The following is an 18,598-nucleotide window of genomic DNA, read 5'->3' as shown; positions in this document are numbered from 1 at the left end:
GGTACTGTCGGGGGCTCATTTGAAGACCTGTTGCTCTGACAAAAGTCAATGTAGTAAACCACTTTAAGCACTCACTATCTGTATGTGCAACCAGAAAGCGAACATAACAGAATTAAGCGGATTAGCACTGTCTTTTCACTTAACCTTTAACGTGGCCTGTATTGCGTACAAACTGAGTGTAACATACTAACGGTGGTGTTGTTTCTAGTCCTTTATTAATTATTGGATTCGATTGGATTAGCCTTTATTCGTCTTGCAGTGGAGAAATTTACATTTTACAGCGGTAAAGTTATGAAAGGAAGAGGAAAGGAAAGAAAGAAGTAGAAAACAAAATATAGGAGCTGCTGGAAAGGCAGCCACTCTCGCGGCGCCATCTTAAAGTAAAAAAAAACAATAACAAAGTTGCATCTTTTAAGACGAAATATAAAGGAAATGCAATCAGTGCTTTATGAAATATAATATAGTTGTAATGTGTTCGTGTGTGTACAGTTGTTTTAAAAGGTGCAAATGTCTTATATTTAGATTTCAAAGTGGATTAACAGGCTTGATTACTCACTCTGAGCGTGTTAGTGATTGCAACAATACTTGCTATGTCCTCACACAAACTCAGTTTTCATGAATTGGGACACTTTTTAATTTAATCATTTTCATTTCAGTGATTGGGTGTCATTCAAATACACATTTCCATTGAATTCACCTAATTTAAAAAATATGACTGCAATGGAACAATATCGTACGCAACTGGCAGTTCGATTCAATACAGAAAATACAGCATTGAAAATGGAAGGATGTTTGTCGGTAATTGGTGCCTTTTGTATGTTGTGACCCAGGTGCCTCAGACAAAGTGCTGGCCATTCTTCCAGATTCTTACTCATCCAGTGGGTTGATCAGCTCCAAATTTCGAAGTGGTTTCGGGATTGGCCGATTGGCAAATGGGAGGGAGAGCCGACACAGGTACCAAGCGCCTTTTCTTGCCTCCGTGAGCCATGATGTGGTGCTGGTGCTGGACCCGAGTCCCAGCGAGAACTTTGGACACCCAGTTGCCCTCTTCTATGTGGACTTCAATGTAACAAAGAAGAGGTGTTCCCACGTGGATGGCATTTATTTGGGTGAGTCTGGTTGATTGTGTTTCGGATGCACCTGGTTTGTAATAAACACGACAATGGCATTCACCAAAGCAAGAACTTTCACAGATACCCAAAAATATACTCAAACACATTTGCAAAAAAAGAAAATATCGGCTCACCACCGTCTGCTTTGAAGCCTTGTCTGACTTACACCAATGTGATTTTCATGTTCATGTCTTTTTGTACCATCAGAAAAGAGAACTAGTCAAGGAATGCCAAAAATGATTTGTACAATGAAAAAGAAAAAAAATAATTGACATAAAACATGCTAGGATCATTTGGTGTGTATGACAGTGCTCCATTCATCTCAAATTCCTTACGAAATGCTATGAGATGACTGCAACTACCCTCTCCACTATGTTTGTCAGGCTTGTTCAAAGAGTGACCAGCTTTTTTGTGTGGGTGTGTTTTTTTTTTATGATACATGGGTAAGTTAATGTATACTGGTGGTTGGGTATAATCAGTGTTTGAAATAGCGTCTGCCCGGTGGCCCGGGGTGTACAACTTTCAAAACGTCTCGGCCTGGGTGGCCGTCAACTTCTTCAAGAAAAAAAGCGATTTTTTTCAAATCAAACATTTGTTTTATTCAATTAAGAAAAAGCTACACGCAACCCACGACAAGCCAAGTGGACAAGCTTCGGACTATACTGTGACTGAAAAGTGTACTTGAGAGTTTTGAAGTCCACGTGGCTTTGAGCAGACAACGCAACGCAAACATTGCATTGTGCATTACGACGACAAATGACAACTGGAGCAAAATCTTCAGCAAGGGATATTTACCATAAATTAAGCAAGGGAGCATTTGTGGTAGATACTTCCTTAATTTAAAAAAACCCTTTATACTTCCGCAACAATATTTTTTGTTTGTTTTGTGATTAGTCGTCTTTGTGTTTCAAGTTGTGAAAAATGGGGCAGGCAACTTTTCAGAGTTGTCTGCCCGGGTGCTAACTTTTTGGCATGAGATTTCAAATGAGATTGATCAAAGAATTACAGAAAACAGAGTGAGTCTTTTTTCATAGGTGCACAACATTGAGTGGAAGGAGCATCTCCGCCAACAAGCAAACCAAAATATTTGGTGACACAAAGCAGACTGCACTCAATGGAAAAATAGGTGTATCTTAATTTTCAAGTTGGGGCAATAATTTATTAGCATTTTTTTGTGGATTTGGGAGACTGCGCTGCGCCTCGGGAGACGATCTAGCGCAGGGGTGTCAAACTCATTTCGCTTCGCGGGCCACATATGGCCTCGGGAGATGTCAAGTGGGCCGGACCATTAAAATTATACCATACTCTGCTAAAAATAACAAAAATATCATGTCTTTGCTTTGTTTTGGTGTAAAGAAGCACAAGAACATTAGGAAAATATTGAAATTTAATGAACTATCCTTTTACAAAACATTTCATGAAACACCTCATATTTCCTTAGACAAATGTGCAATTTACTTTTATCATTCACAAATATGCATTGCAACTGATCCCACTGATTGTACAAAGGCACAAAACTTTAATTGGTACTGAAAAATATAGTAATGCACTTTAAGATTAAATGAGACTTTTAAAGAAACGAATTTTTAAACCACTTACACATACGCATGTAAATGTAATCCCTCCGTACATCTTACAAACTAAGGAGAGTGGTTTTAAATGTGTAATGAAGAAAGTGTTCGCCCGTCCTGTAAATCTGTAAACTTCATAAATGAAACATACATACACATACAATACATACTGAAAATTTATGGAGTTGTATGAACAGTAAAATTCCATCACACAACTTTTGTTTTGAAGCTGCTGACTAACATGAAAGTGCACATTTTTTAAATCGCAACAGTAAGGATTCATCTTCGCAGAGCTGTATTCTTTCAATGCAAACCGTTTCTAAGGCAGCATTTGAAAGGTGTTACTCTAGTCTGGACTTGTATTTGTTCCTGAAACTTGGCATCTTTTGGCCTGTACAAGTGCATCAATACCAGGTGTCATGTCCTGACTAGCTGTCACTTTCAGAATGTCATTTAAGTGCTTGTTTGTGAGCATTGAACACATTTTTGTTTTATTGGTATTCATCACTGAGAAAATTTGTTCACAAAGGTAGGTTGTCCCAAACATGCACAAAATTTTAACAGCCAGGCCTGTTAATTTGGGGTACCCTGGTAGTCAGTGGCGGACCGTCAAAGCCAGCAAGGCCTTCTCTGCTGGCCTAAAAATATCTGAATCACAGTCTGATTTTAACTATATTTTTTCCCATAAATTCTAATTCAATAATTCCAAATTGTCTCTCAGTTTCTTTTCATTTCTTTTCCCCTGTTGTGCTGCTTCCTGACCTGTGTTTTCGTATTTAAGCATTTAACCAATCACATTCCAGCCATCATTTGTTACTAGGGTCAGAAATCTTCTTGGACGCCTTTACAATCATTTCTGCAGGCCCCTGGTGTCGATCAAACTGTTGCTCTAGTCTAACCAATCCCATTTCGAGTTGGCAACCCAAAAGGGGTACGAACGCTTTCTTCCAGGCGCTGATCAACGTCAGAGTTTTCACAAACTATGATTGGCTCGAGACTAGCCAATCAAACTGCTCTGATCACAAGCGGCTCGTGATAAGAGCATACTGGCAAGAGCTAGCACACTGTATCGGCAGCGAGCTGCATAAATATATTGTGTTAATTTAATAGCAGTTTTGTCAACCCAAAATGGCTGAAGGAGGAGAAGAAATAAATTTGGTTGGAGATTTATAGTTAAAGTCATTTACAAGACAGACTTTTCAAGAAAAAAATATGTAATGATTTTCCTCATGAAGAAAGGTCGATCAGTTGTTTCCTGGCTAATGGTACCCTCTAGTGGACTTGTAGTAAATCACACCACTTTTTTTTGTATTTTTTGTATTTTTTGTATAATAATAATAATAATAATAATAATAATATTACATTGAATTTCTAAGTGCCTTTCAAAACTCTCTAGGACACTTTACAGTCACAGGACATAGCACTACTGAAGGCCTAGTGATGAAATCCACGGCCCGCCACTGCTGGTAGTAGATACTGATAAAATCTGTCCAGACCTACAGAGGCAAATTTGCCCTTCAAATCTGCATCACACTGCAAATCAATTATCTCGAGCTGAATTTCGACCAGCAGATCAGAAGTTTTGACTTTGAAAGGTGATTGAAAAACTGAACATTCTGTCTCAAGTTCACAAAATACCTGAAAACGTTTCTCAAACTCCCGCAGTAGTCCTGCAATTTTGTCTTTGTACCGTTTCATGTCCGCATCAGGTCTGGTCACACACACACATCTCTCAGACAGGGGACATGAGCAGGGTTACCATTTGCCAGTTGCATCTCCCACAAAGTTAGTTTCAACTTAAATGCATGTATGTTGTCAGAAAACTACGTGACAACTTTTTTGCGGCCTTGCAACATTTTGTTCAGATTGTTCAAGTGTTCAGTAATATCAACCAATGCAAGGTCCCGTAGTCATTCCTGAGATTGTAATTCCAACACCGGTTTTCCTTTTTTCTCCATAAACTGTCCAATTTCCTCTTGTAGATCAAAGAAATGCCTCAGCACAGCGCCTCGGCTTAACCATCTCACTTCAGTGTGGTATGGCAGGCTGTGGGTAATGTTGCTGTCGCTGAGAAGTTGATGAAATTTACAGTGCGAACAACCACCTCCATGACGTGGTCCATTTTCAGCGACTTGTAACACAATGCCTCCTAGTGCAAAATACAGTGAAATGTCCAGAAACGATCTCCTCCATTAAGGGCTTGTACTTTGTCTTTGAACTTTGTCGCGACACCTGCTTTCTTTCCGACCATGGATGGCGCGCAGTCTGTAGCCAGGCTGACAGGGCGGGACCAGTCCACTCCAACTCTGTCCAATGCAGTCATTGGGACCAACTCAAGAAACTCTTCAGTAACAGTCAATGTCTCATCAACTCCTCGAATAAATATGACCCGTTGGGCCACGTCTGTGATGTCAGTGCTCTCGTCAATTGCCACGGAAAATGCAATAAATGACTTAGCAAGTTTAGTTACAAGTTTAACAAAGTCACCGTCGGAATACGGCTTCGATGCTAATGCTATTTCGCTAGCAATTAGGTAGCTGGCTTTTACCGCTGCTTCACTGACTTCTCAGTTCCGGATGGAAGTTGACTGCTGTTTCCTCAGACCCGCCAGCAATTCGTTAATCTTTACTCTTCTCAGTTGTCCTTGCAACCCGTCATATTTTTCGCTGTGATGAGTCTCGTAGTGCCGTCGAATATTATCAGAATCAGAATCAGAATCATCTTTATTGCCAAGTATGTAGGACACACAAGGAATTTGTTTCCGGTAGAACACGCTGCACTAGTATCGTCGTCAAAAAAACTGCTAAGTGGCACTATACAGTTCCATTTTGGCTACTGTTGAAAGAGTTCAAAGAGTTAATGGCTTGGGGGAAGAAGCTGTTTAAATTCTGTTAAAAGCTGTTTATATTCCTTCAATACCAAAACTTGTTGCAAACACACCAAGCACAAAGGTTTTCCGCGCATCTCTGTAAATAAATAGGACGTGGTCCATTTTTTATTTGAAAATTCTACACTTCGTATCTACTTTTCTCCGTTTGGATAACGGCATTTTGGCTAATGAGGGTGTAGTGAAGAGGTAAAGATCAAGGTATTAACAATGTCGTAACAAGGAGCAGATGGCGCATTGATACCGTCTGCTGTTTTCAGTCTGTCTCAGTGATGCGGCTTGTCTTCTACTCTTATGGAAAGAGTGCGCCCCTTAGCGGATAATCCATGAATTGCAGCGAATTAAAAATATTAATTCCATGTCTTTTATGCATTTTTTTCCACTTTGAAATTATCCTGCGGGCCTGATCGAACCTCCTTGGGGGCCGTTTCCTGCCCGCAGGCCGTATGTTTGACACCACTGATCTAGCGTATTGGATCATATGCCCCAAGGGCATCTCGCAAAATTAGACGATCAACTCCCTTAATTTAAAGAAACATGAGGGGAGCCTCCGCAATCAGACAGAATTTGTCTACTTTTGATCTCACAATCGCACGTCATATGGCGCATAGAGCATCTTCCACCTGTGCGAATCGAGGAAAACACCAAAAGAAATAACATTTCACACATGCACACTGTGAACCTGCATTGGATTTGTACTGAGCAGGAACATTGGGCTTAATGTCTTCAACTTTCGAGGTTTCATTGGTCATCAAAATGAATGAAATCATACGAATAAAAGAAAGAGCGGGACCAACTCTCATAATTGCATGACTAAATCATACATCCACTCTGAGCAATAATACTTTGAAGTTCTACTTTCTGGTGTAATGGTGCTATTTCTTAGTGAAGATAGGTCATGCATTAAGTCTTGTGAGTGTTAAATTGTTGGAATAGTTGCAGTAATTGTGGTTTTCCAAACATGGTCGGGTTAGCAAGTGTATTTTATTTTGTGTGTCTCAGTATATTTTGTCTATAACCGAAGCAGAAGAGACAATGAAAATGTCAGAAAGCGCCCTTTTATAGATCATCAATTGATGCAAGACATCAAAAATGCAGCTTTAAACAGGTCTTAATTTCACATCAACAGCATTTAGTTTGCAGCTTGTACAACGAACGGTTACTAGTCGTTACCAAGTATTATTAAGACTCTTATCACTGTAAAAGTATTTTTTTCCGAACAATGTCAAAGCACTGATTACATTCTGTGAACATCAACAGCATCTTGGTTCATTTGAGGCATGTTGAAAAGTCGCTGATGGGGTGACATCTTGCAAACGTTTTGTGGGTTTGAAAAACAACACGTCACAGCAAAAGAAAGATAGGTAAAGGGGGATCAGGGACAACGAACAAAGTGCTTCAAAGCATATAATAGTCGGAGGGAACAGGATGTGAACACCCGATCCTCGCAATCCCAGTAAAAGAAAGTGGTAAACTGCAAATTGCTGACCTCCACTGTAAAACGGGTTGCAACCAGATGTTAAGGTTACCTGTGTGCCACATCAGTCAATTATTCACACACACACACACGCACGCATGCATGCACGCACGCACGCACGCACGCACACACACAAACACACACACACACGCACACGCACACACACACACACACACACACACACACACACACACACACACACACACACACACACACACACACACACACACATATGCATACACACAATGTGATGATAGATTTTGGATTTCATATTATAAAGATCAATTATTGTCCAAAACAAAAGTCTTCAAGGCAAACATCACCAAAAAGTGAATGTTTTGGTTTCAGAAGAATGTCCCTTTGTAGTCTTGAATGAAACAAATTCATACAGATAGTGAAAAATGTACAACCTTTGACCAAAATAATTTGCTCTTGGATAAGGTTATAGAGTCCAGGTACAGTAGTTCTAGTGGTTGTCTAAGTAGGTTCACAAGCATTCTCCAACTGATTGGAAATGGGGTTTACCCGTTTCAAGTCACCTGGGATAGGCTCCTGTACCCCTGAGCAGAATAAGTGGGCAAGAAAATTGGACAAGTGATTGAATGGAAAGACGAAGCCAAAGTACTGTACATCTATCATCACCAACTAGAATGCATTGGTGGCATGTCAAGTGAAATTAATGTCGGCTCCTCAGTGCAAACTTTTCAGAATAAAGAAGAAATGATGTATCACGCTAGACTTCAACAAGAACCTGTGTGACTTTGACGAGAAAGTCATTTGTCCTTAGTGAGATTCAATCTTTCAAACCCAACTCTTCTCACATACCTCCATCCATCCTTTCAACCATCCATCCATCCACCCATCCATCCATTCAGCTGCTTTATCCTCACGAGGGCATGATGGAGCCTATCCCAGCTGTCTTCTGGCAGTAGGTAGGCGACACCCTGGACCAATGGCCAGTTAATCGTAGGCCTCACAGAAGCAAACAACCATTCACGCTCACACCAAGGGGATATTTGGAGTGGTCAATCAGCCTGCCATGCATGTGTTTGGTATGTGGGAGGAAACCGGAGACAGGGCGAACATGCAAACTCCACACAGGAAGGCCGGGGCCGGGATCGAATCCATGACTTTGCACTGTGAGATTGACACGCAAAAGACTCAGGGCCTCCCCTATTCTCACATCCCAGTGGTGGGCAGAGGTAGCTGGCTTTTACCGCTGCTTCACTGACTTCTCAGTTCCGGATGGAAGTTGACTGCTGTTTCCTCAGACCCGCCAGCAATTCGTTAATCTTTACTCTTCTCAGTTGTCCTTGCAACCCGTCATATTTTTCGCTGTGATGAGTCTCGTAGTGCCGTCGAATATTATCAGAATCAGAATCAGAATCATCTTTATTGCCAAGTATGTAGGACACACAAGGAATTTGTTTCCGGTAGAACACGCTGCACTAGTATCGTCGTCAAAAAAACTGCTAAGTGGCACTATACAGTTCCATTTTGGCTACTGTTGAAAGAGTTCAAAGAGTTAATGGCTTGGGGGAAGAAGCTGTTTAAATTCTGTTAAAAGCTGTTTATATTCCTTCAATACCAAAACTTGTTGCAAACACACCAAGCACAAAGGTTTTCCGCGCATCTCTGTAAATAAATAGGACGTGGTCCATTTTTTATTTGAAAATTCTACACTTCGTATCTACTTTTCTCCGTTTGGATAACGGCATTTTGGCTAATGAGGGTGTAGTGAAGAGGTAAAGATCAAGGTATTAACAATGTCGTAACAAGGAGCAGATGGCGCATTGATACCGTCTGCTGTTTTCAGTCTGTCTCAGTGATGCGGCTTGTCTTCTACTCTTATGGAAAGAGTGCGCCCCTTAGCGGATAATCCATGAATTGCAGCGAATTAAAAATATTAATTCCATGTCTTTTATGCATTTTTTTCCACTTTGAAATTATCCTGCGGGCCTGATCGAACCTCCTTGGGGGCCGTTTCCTGCCCGCAGGCCGTATGTTTGACACCACTGATCTAGCGTATTGGATCATATGCCCCAAGGGCATCTCGCAAAATTAGACGATCAACTCCCTTAATTTAAAGAAACATGAGGGGAGCCTCCGCAATCAGACAGAATTTGTCTACTTTTGATCTCACAATCGCACGTCATATGGCGCATAGAGCATCTTCCACCTGTGCGAATCGAGGAAAACACCAAAAGAAATAACATTTCACACATGCACACTGTGAACCTGCATTGGATTTGTACTGAGCAGGAACATTGGGCTTAATGTCTTCAACTTTCGAGGTTTCATTGGTCATCAAAATGAATGAAATCATACGAATAAAAGAAAGAGCGGGACCAACTCTCATAATTGCATGACTAAATCATACATCCACTCTGAGTAATAATACTTTGAAGTTCTACTTTCTGGTGTAATGGTGCTATTTCTTAGTGAAGATAGGTCATGCATTAAGTCTTGTGAGTGTTAAATTGTTGGAATAGTTGCAGTAATTGTGGTTTTCCAAACATGGTCGGGTTAGCAAGTTTATTTTATTTTGTGTGTCTCAGTATATTTTGTCTATAACCGAAGCAGAAGAGACAATGAAAATGTCAGAAAGCGCCCTTTTATAGATCATCAATTGATGCAAGACATCAAAAATGCAGCTTTAAACAGGTCTTAATTTCACATCAACAGCATTTAGTTTGCAGCTTGTACAACGAACGGTTACTAGTCGTTACCAAGTATTATTAAGACTCTTATCACTGTAAAAGTATTTTTTTCCGAACAATGTCAAAGCACTGATTACATTCTGTGAACATCAACAGCATCTTGGTTCATTTGAGGCATGTTGAAAAGTCGCTGATGGGGTGACATCTTGCAAACGTTTTGTGGGTTTGAAAAACAACACGTCACAGCAAAAGAAAGATAGGTAAAGGGGGATCAGGGACAACGAACAAAGTGCTTCAAAGCATATAATAGTCGGAGGGAACAGGATGTGAACACCCGATCCTCGCAATCCCAGTAAAAGAAAGTGGTAAACTGCAAATTGCTGACCCCCACTGTAAAACGGGTTGCAACCAGATGTTAAGGTTACCTGTGTGCCACATCAGTCAATTATTCACACACACACGCACGCATGCATGCACGCACGCACGCACGCACACACACACACACACACACACACACGCACACGCACACACACACACACACACACACACACACACACACACACACACACACACACACACACACACACACACACACACACACATATGCATACACACAATGTGATGATAGATTTTGGATTTCATATTATAAAGATCAATTATTGTCCAAAACAAAAGTCTTCAAGGCAAACATCACCAAAAAGTGAATGTTTTGGTTTCAGAAGAATGTCCCTTTGTAGTCTTGAATGAAACAAATTCATACAGATAGTGAAAAATGTACAACCTTTGACCAAAATAATTTGATCTTGGATAAGGTTATAGAGTCCAGGTACAGTAGTTCTAGTGGTTGTCTAAGTAGGTTCACAAGCATTCTCCAACTGATTGGAAATGGGGTTTACCCGTTTCAAGTCACCTGGGATAGGCTCCTGTACCCCTGAGCAGAATAAGTGGGCAAGAAAATTGGACAAGTGATTGAATGGAAAGACGAAGCCAAAGTACTGTACATCTATCATCACCAACTAGAATGCATTGGTGGCATGTCAAGTGAAATTAATGTCGGCTCCTCAGTGCAAACTTTTCAGAATAAAGAAGAAATGATGTATCACGCTAGACTTCAACAAGAACCTGTGTGACTTTGACGAGAAAGTCATTTGTCCTTAGTGAGATTCAATCTTTCAAACCCAACTCTTCTCACATACCTCCATCCATCCTTTCAACCATCCATCCATCCACCCATCCATCCATTCAGCTGCTTTATCCTCACGAGGGCATGATGGAGCCTATCCCAGCTGTCTTCTGGCAGTAGGTAGGCGACACCCTGGACCAATGGCCAGTTAATCGTAGGCCTCACAGAAGCAAACAACCATTCACGCTCACACCAAGGGGATATTTGGAGTGGTCAATCAGCCTGCCATGCATGTGTTTGGTATGTGGGAGGAAACCGGAGACAGGGCGAACATGCAAACTCCACACAGGAAGGCCGGGGCCGGGATCGAATCCATGACTTTGCACTGTGAGATTGACACGCAAAAGACTCAGGGCCTCCCCTATTCTCACATCCCAGTGGTGGGCAGTCAGAGCCAGCAAGGCCTTCTCTGCTGGCCTAACATAATCAGACATCATTATCATAATTATAATAAAAGTCAATTTCATTAAAAAAGTATTTTTTCGAAATATATATGTAATTATTCTACATACTGTTTTCTTGATGTTATATTATATCCATTTGGTTATGCTCCTTTCACTGTTGTAGTTTTAGGTCAGAGTTTTTAATCCAATCAGAATTCAGCTAGCTTGTGTCGCCAGGCTGTATGAAATCTGACCGACGCCTTCAGAATCAACAGTGAGGGCGTCTGTGCGCTGTACATGAACGGGCACATGTAGTTGATATATAGTTGCGATAGCCAATCAGATATCACGAGTTGGCACAGTAAGGCCAGCTAGAGGGCCTCGCGTTGAACATGACATGTACGCGTCCTGTGATTGGATACTCACTTTACCTCAGCCCTCAGCGGAGGCAGCGCTATGCAAATCAACCAAGCTACAACAGATCAGACCCGGAAACTTTAGCAGAAAAACCAAGTATATCTATTCGCTTTTTTAACCCACAATGGCTGAAGGAGAGGACAACTCGCTGTCGCATGTAGGTAAGCCTATTCTCAAGAACAAATGAAAAATATTTGTTTACTTTTATTTTCAACAAATAGTTCATTTTGTGAACGTCTTGTTGTTTTTCTTATATTAAACTGACATTTTGTAATTTAGCGTAAAATCTTGTTATAGATTGCATATTGTTGGTGGACTTCATAAAACTTTGTGGACAAATGATTTTAAATTTCCTTTTATTTTTAAGTGTTTGCAGTATCACGTATAGTGACAAGTTCTAATTGCTGATGCAGATTTATTGATGTGTAATTGCTCCGGAAAATAGCCTGTGTTGTAGACGATTAAGGTGATGCCACGCCTAGTACTGCATGCGCGTGCTTTTGTAAGTGATATCTCCAGCCGTTGTGTCACAAATTATGGTATTACAAGGGATATTTGTTCAAGTCGGACTAAGTAGGACTTCACTGAAGGCCTAGGTGTGAAATGCACGGACCGCCACTGTCACATCCTATTATAAATATTTTAAGATCATTTTGAGAAATTCTGGATGGCAATTCAGTGCTCTACATCTCCATCTTCAGGAGAGGAGTGTTTGACTCAGGCCTTGAAAGGTCGGTGTCAGAACCAACTGAAGCGTTGGCAGGCCGGGCCCGTTAGGCTTATGGAACACGGGGATAGCTGGCGAATGAGAGGAGCTCCACCTAGAGGTACCTTTAGCAGTCAGGTCAGTGGACGGCCCTGCGAGGTACATTTTCTTCCCTTGGTGGTTGGAGTCGGAGACAGCAACCGAACCCAAAGACTCAGATGTGTAGGTAAGTTTCAAAGCTGAGCCCAATTTGAGGACATGTTGATGTGTCATGCTGTAGGTATCTCACACGATTGCTTTCGACAGATCACACCGAATTTTCCAGGTGTCCGCAAATGGTGCCCATGGGGTCCCCCAGTTTGCCAATCTCGAGTTGTGAGCTGAACAAAAACACGAGACGCTGTTACCAGCAGCCACTAGCCACGCACCTCTCCTGCCGTCTTTACCAGACATGTGACCATGCAGTGCTTATCTCTGGTATGATGCAAACTAGCCTACACACTGCTGGAAAATCAAACGGTTTTTCGTCTCAATGACCAACAGTTGCCGGAAGCATGATTATTGAACAGCTTTGTTTGTTTGCGTCAGGCGGCTGGCGGCAGCAGATGACATTTCAGCGACATGTGCAGAATCTGCAGATGTTCTACAGAATGCTGCGTTTGAATGGTTTTCACAAAGATCACATCAAGACCTTCTTTGCCAGCAGTGGGCACGGTCTAGGTAGGACTCCCAAAAGATATATGGCAATTCTAAACTGGACAGCGTAGGTAACTTCTTTGTCCATTTTCTTCCACTGCAGAGGAGTTGGAGGGCGCCTACTCAGCCACGGAGAAGGCGGTGATCCGTAACCATGTGTCATATATCTGCAGGAAACAACACTGCGCCGACTCACTGGTCATCTACCTTAATTCGCCCACCCGCAATGATGGGACTATGCTTCTGTGGGACGGCAACCTCAATGGCATCGTAAGATAGGGGGAAACTCATAACCAGATACAGTTGTTGATCAGATTGAGGCTGAGCACTGAGCAAATCGGGTGAAGACTATACAATTCTAAAGGAGTTGTTTCTCCTTTTAGGCTGATCTGAAGGAGCGCTACTCAGTCAATGAACTTTTGACTGACCTGGCCGGCTGTAGGGCAACTCGTGTTTTGTTGTTCGTGGATCAGAGCTACAGTGGCGTTCTGTCCAAACGGCTGAGAGGCTCCCAGAAACATCTCAATGTAGTTCTAATCTCAAACCAGATATTGTTGACTCAAAACTACCAGAACCAGCCTGTGAGCAGGAGCTTGGAGGACAGCAGCTGGGCTCATATTGGTCCATCAACATGCTTGTTGGACTACCTGGTGAAGTTATTTTTTAATTGTTAAAAGTTTTACACCGTCTCTGAACAAATTCACATTTAGTAAAGGAAAACATTTGTTTGTTTTTATTGTTTTATACATGAAATTAAATCTCTCCTGAGACACTAACAACACTGAGTTAGAAGACGCAGGAGCTCATTTTCTACTGTTCCAACTCCGATGACTACCTTTTTTATTTATTTATTTATTTGTGTTTTTACTCAACATAATATTCATTGATCTATTAACATTAAGTCATTTGTTTGGCCTGATGACAGACTCTCTGCATTCCTGCAATATACAACACAAAAATTTGCAACAATTTCAAGCACCCCTACTCCAATGTTGACTTTTCTAACTAAAAATCGGAACAACCTTATTACTGTATTGCAGAGTGGGGGTGATTCCCACCCGTTGGACCAGTGGGCCGGCCTCTTAAACATCACTGTGGCAGGAGCTCCGTGCAACGCCACACCTGCGCTAACGGACAGCGAGATGAGGCGATGGTACCAGGGATGCCAGAACTTGCCGACCGCACTCTGGCACAGGAAGTACCAAAGCAGCAACTAAAAAAGGGAGAGAGACACAAAATGACTGACCAGACAAGGGGCGAGAGAAGAAAACACCTCATTCCGCCATACATTTTAGAGCTAATCACATGCATGTGTAGATGGACAGTAGTTGCAATGTGTGTTTGTGTGTGTGTGTGTGTGTGTGTGTGTGTGTGTGTGTGTGTGTGTGTGTGTGTGTGTGTGTGTGTGTGTGTGTGTGTGTGTGTGTGTGTGTGTGTGTGTGTGTGTGTGTGTTAATGTGTCTTTGCGTACGAGTATGTATGTATGTGTATTTTCTGCCCTGACGTTGAACTTGGACTGCAACCATGGCGATGACAGCTCATCCCAAGGGAGCGTCCTGAACCTGAACGCCATTTGTGTGTGGAGGTTCAGCAAAAGGACAGCCACTTGGGTCACAGCTTGTGTGTGTGTGGGTGCGTGTGTTCAACATTCACAATCATCACTCCTATTTTAGTCTGCATATTCTTTTATATTTCATTGCTTCTTGTTTTTCTTCATCACTCACCCCTCGCTCATAACCTCATCCAGTGACCCTTTTATCGCACACTCACCTCAGCACAATCATCTGCTCATTATTCCTGTAATTTTTCAATGTTATTGAAAGGGATTGTACCTAGGTGTACCTGTGTGAATGACAAATCACTGGTGAACACACTGCAAAAATCAGATGGGAGGATGGGTCCTAACCTTCCCCAGCAACACTGATTCCACATTGCATAAGATATTTTTTTACTATCCATGGGGAACTCATGTTTACAGGAGTTGGATTTCACTCGTTCACTTTTATCTTTCATTTGTAGCAAACCAGCATGTCTACAAAAAAAAAAACAAAAAAAAAACAGTGGTGTCGTTGGGTGTGTGAGAGAAGTAAGAGTTCGGGCAAGGCAACTTGCCATGACAACATGGCTGCTCACATTGCCCATTTCCTGAATGTACTACTTCATGTGTTTTTATTTTTATTTTTATTGTTTTAACCCTTCACCAATATAAAAGGCATCATGTTTTGACATGAAGATGTCTGTGATGAATCCCAACAGCACTGTATGAATGCTTTATAGAAAAGTGATAACACTGGAGGGGAAGAAAACAGCTGAGTTGAAATGTATTTTTTGTGACGCCAGTAATAGAGCTCTTTGGTCACGACCTCTCAGAAATTACTTCCTGTTTGTATTCTTCGGTTAAAAAAAACACCTTTGTAGCGGGGTCATTTATTTTATGTTGATGAAGCATGCCGTGAATGTTTGGGATATGGCATCCAGTGGGACCGCCACGACTGGAGGAAATTTGTTGTTCTCGAATTCGAGCTGGCTGGCCAAGAGAAAAAGGTGCACTCTATCCCGTGGTTAAAAAAATCAGTTGGATGATTGGTTTCACCATGTTATGAAAATATAAATTTTCAATGAAATTGAAATATGAATGTATCAAGAGGAACAAAAAAACTAAAAAAAGAGTTCCCTCCGGTTTGATCAATTATTAAAAAAAACAACAGTGATAAGTCAAAAATAACGTATAATTTGAGGCATCTTGCATCTCAGATTTTGAAAACATGGAGGAGTGGTTCTGTGAATAAAATAAAAAGTGTGAGGGGATGCGAAGGACATGGAAGGATAAGCTGAGATTGGCCTGCAATGATCATGATTAAGATATGAAGCACTGAGACTGCCCTCACTTCTACACCGGCTGGCCATTGCTTTTTAATAAGGGCGCTGCTCCTGTCTGTGCAAGTGCGTGTGTGCGTGTGTGTTTGCGTGCGTGTGTGTGTGTGAATGACAAATCACTCATGAACACATTCTGCAAATAACTCATTACTGACAATGTGTTGTCTAATCGTTTTGTTGTCTACCTGACCTGACCTGCCAACCTTTCAACCCACAAGAAACAACATGCACTACCTATACAAAAGTGATATGACACATGAGAAATGAAAAGGAAAAAAAACGACTTGTATAAAAGTCCTTTGGGAAGGTTTGTATGAGATTTTGTTTTCATCCCAATCTGTGATGGCTAAGCACCTTGCCCTGTGCACTGGGAGATGGTCATACCGCCTAGCACATTTAATCGATTAAGAGTCATTCCTCTGTTTTGCGTTGATGTATGTTTACATAACATTTCGGAAAACATTCCCAAATCTGTAGATTGACAGACTGGACCATCCACCAAGAGTGTGCCCAGAAAGTTTCTGTGTAAGCAATTCACAAATTCGCGTACAAACTATAAATTACAAATTTGCAGAAATGTTTATAGTGGCATGTAGTATTTCACAGAATGTAGTCAATAAAGATCTGGTAGAAACTTACCCTGTATGTCTGCGCTTGGCTTGTTCAATATCCATTCTTTTCATCGTCTCCTTCAAGCATGGAACTTAATGGAATTACCTCATCTGAACGTTGATGGTTGTTTCTGATTGGGCACAGGACTTTTGTTTTGTACATACTCAATTGGTCCTGATTTTTCATTTATTTTTTTTTATTTTATTTTCCTCATAATTGCTTGAGTCAAATCCCTTTGATCTGGCCACTGGCATCTGACAGCTTCCAGTCAGGGACTCATGATTGAGTTTATTGGAAAGAGCTTGTGGTTCTTCAACTGGTCACAATTCCAACATGGCTTCTCCAACAATACTGTTTGGTCACTCTTGTTAGGTCACTCTCATTTTATAGACTACAGTTTTATAAACTTAAAGTAATAACAGACTGTGGTTTGGAAACCATATTAGAAATTGGCTGATGGTCCATTGCCATGCATACGGTTATTACCACAAAAAAGGGAAACTTTTTGTTGCTTGTGTTTTTCTAGCGAGGTCCCTTTGAGATAATGTTCTCACAGCAACGCACCATCTGTCTCTGTCAGACCCACCCTCAGGCCACTCATATAGTTTTACTCCAAATACTAACCTTTGACACCAGCACTCATGGCCCATCCATGATGTTTTTACCAAAACAAGACCAAGTAACACAACCAGCTCAGCAAATAATGAGTGGCTTGACTGTTTGAACCAACGCTACCAAATTTAGTGAGTCTAATTCATGCAAAATCTTGAAGAGAAGAGATTGCCAAATTCCGAAAAGATCCTTGAAACTGCAGATCGATACCATTTGCGATTAGATTGGTATTGCCTCAAACAATATCTGCCTCAAACAGTATACCGTGATCACTCGCTACTTCGCGGTTCACTTATTTTTCTTTTTCTTTTTCTTTTTCTTTTTCTTTTTCTTTTTCTTTTTCTTTTTCTTTTTCTTTTTCTTTTTCTTTTTTATTTTTATTTTTATTTTTATTTTTATTTTTATTTTTATTTTTATTTTTATTTTTATTTTTATTTTTATTAATGGAATGCAAATGTGCAAACACACAACGCAAAAGAAACCACACTGCATACAACACTGCAAACAAAGCAGAATAAAATCTAACACACTGGTTGTTCTATATTCTCCAAAAAAAGAAAAACAAAGAGTGCCAACAACTGCCGATAACAATGTTCTTCTCTCAGAGAAAGACTCTTTCAGTAGACAAAGACGCTACAGCAAATAGGCGCAGCCGCGAAATATTGTTTTACAAAACCGTTCTTTAAACAATGAAAAAACAGGTTTTATTTTTTGTTTCATTTTGCAGTATGTACAGTTTTGCATTGTAAAAAAAAAATATTATTTTTTTTTTGACTACCTTGTACTTCGCGGATTTCACCTATCGCGGGCTATTTTTGGAACTTATCTCCCGCGATAAACAAGGGTTCACTGTACTGTATTATATACAGTGTATGATAAAGATGATTTGTCACATACCCAAAATGAACGGAATATGAAGCTGTATATTTACATTTAATATGAACAGGCCAATTACTATTAGCTTCTTGTCAATTGAAGCAAATAATGTTTTTGGATCCCAAAAATAGCAGACTCCAGTAAGAGCTCTGTTACAAAAATGTTTATTTAAAAAAAACGCACCCTCAAAAATAGAAACCCAATGTGCTGGTCAAAACTAAGACCAGGAAAATGCAAAAGAACACAATAACAAAAGGCGGCGATGCTAGATATGAAACCTTGTTTTGTGGCTTTGATGAATATTTTGTGGCTTTGATGAATTTGGATTTTTGGATGTCAATTGTAGTTCCCTGTACAACACACACGAGCGGGCAGCGCACAAAAGACAATGAGGGGAAAAAAACTCAAGACTACCAAGTCTGCAATTCTCCTTTCCAAGGAATAATGAATGAAAACGAGAAACATCCTCAGAAAAAAAATAGATTGTGAGCAATTAGGACGAGAACGACAGAATAAGCACACGGGTAAG

General features: G+C 40.8%; 1 protein-coding gene across 2 annotated transcripts in view; it reads left to right on the top strand.

The window, feature by feature from the left end:
• Window positions 1-16,586, top strand: part of LOC148894582 (uncharacterized) — a 32,388-nt gene extending 15,802 nt beyond the window's left edge. For both annotated transcript variants that reach the window (XM_089002885.1, XM_089002884.1), the window contains 7 exons: window positions 831-1,109; window positions 12,392-12,622; window positions 12,703-12,873; window positions 12,985-13,116; window positions 13,196-13,362; window positions 13,476-13,742; window positions 14,133-16,586. In XM_089002885.1, coding sequence (XP_088859011.1) covers window positions 831-1,109; window positions 12,392-12,622; window positions 12,703-12,873; window positions 12,985-13,116; window positions 13,196-13,362; window positions 13,476-13,742; window positions 14,133-14,309 — 1,424 coding nt within the window. In that variant the 3' untranslated portion in view covers window positions 14,310-16,586. The remainder of the gene's footprint in view (window positions 1-830; window positions 1,110-12,391; window positions 12,623-12,702; window positions 12,874-12,984; window positions 13,117-13,195; window positions 13,363-13,475; window positions 13,743-14,132) is intronic.
• The last annotated feature ends 2,012 nt before the right edge of the window (window positions 16,587-18,598 follow it).

The sequence above is a fragment of the Hippocampus bargibanti genome, linkage group LG08 (genome assembly GCF_051943395.1).
Source record: "Hippocampus bargibanti isolate YZ-2025 linkage group LG08, ASM5194339v1, whole genome shotgun sequence".
Taxonomy (NCBI): domain Eukaryota; kingdom Metazoa; phylum Chordata; class Actinopteri; order Syngnathiformes; family Syngnathidae; genus Hippocampus; species Hippocampus bargibanti.
Note: the sequence above shows the minus strand (reverse complement) of the source record. Positions and strands in the feature narration are given on the sequence as shown.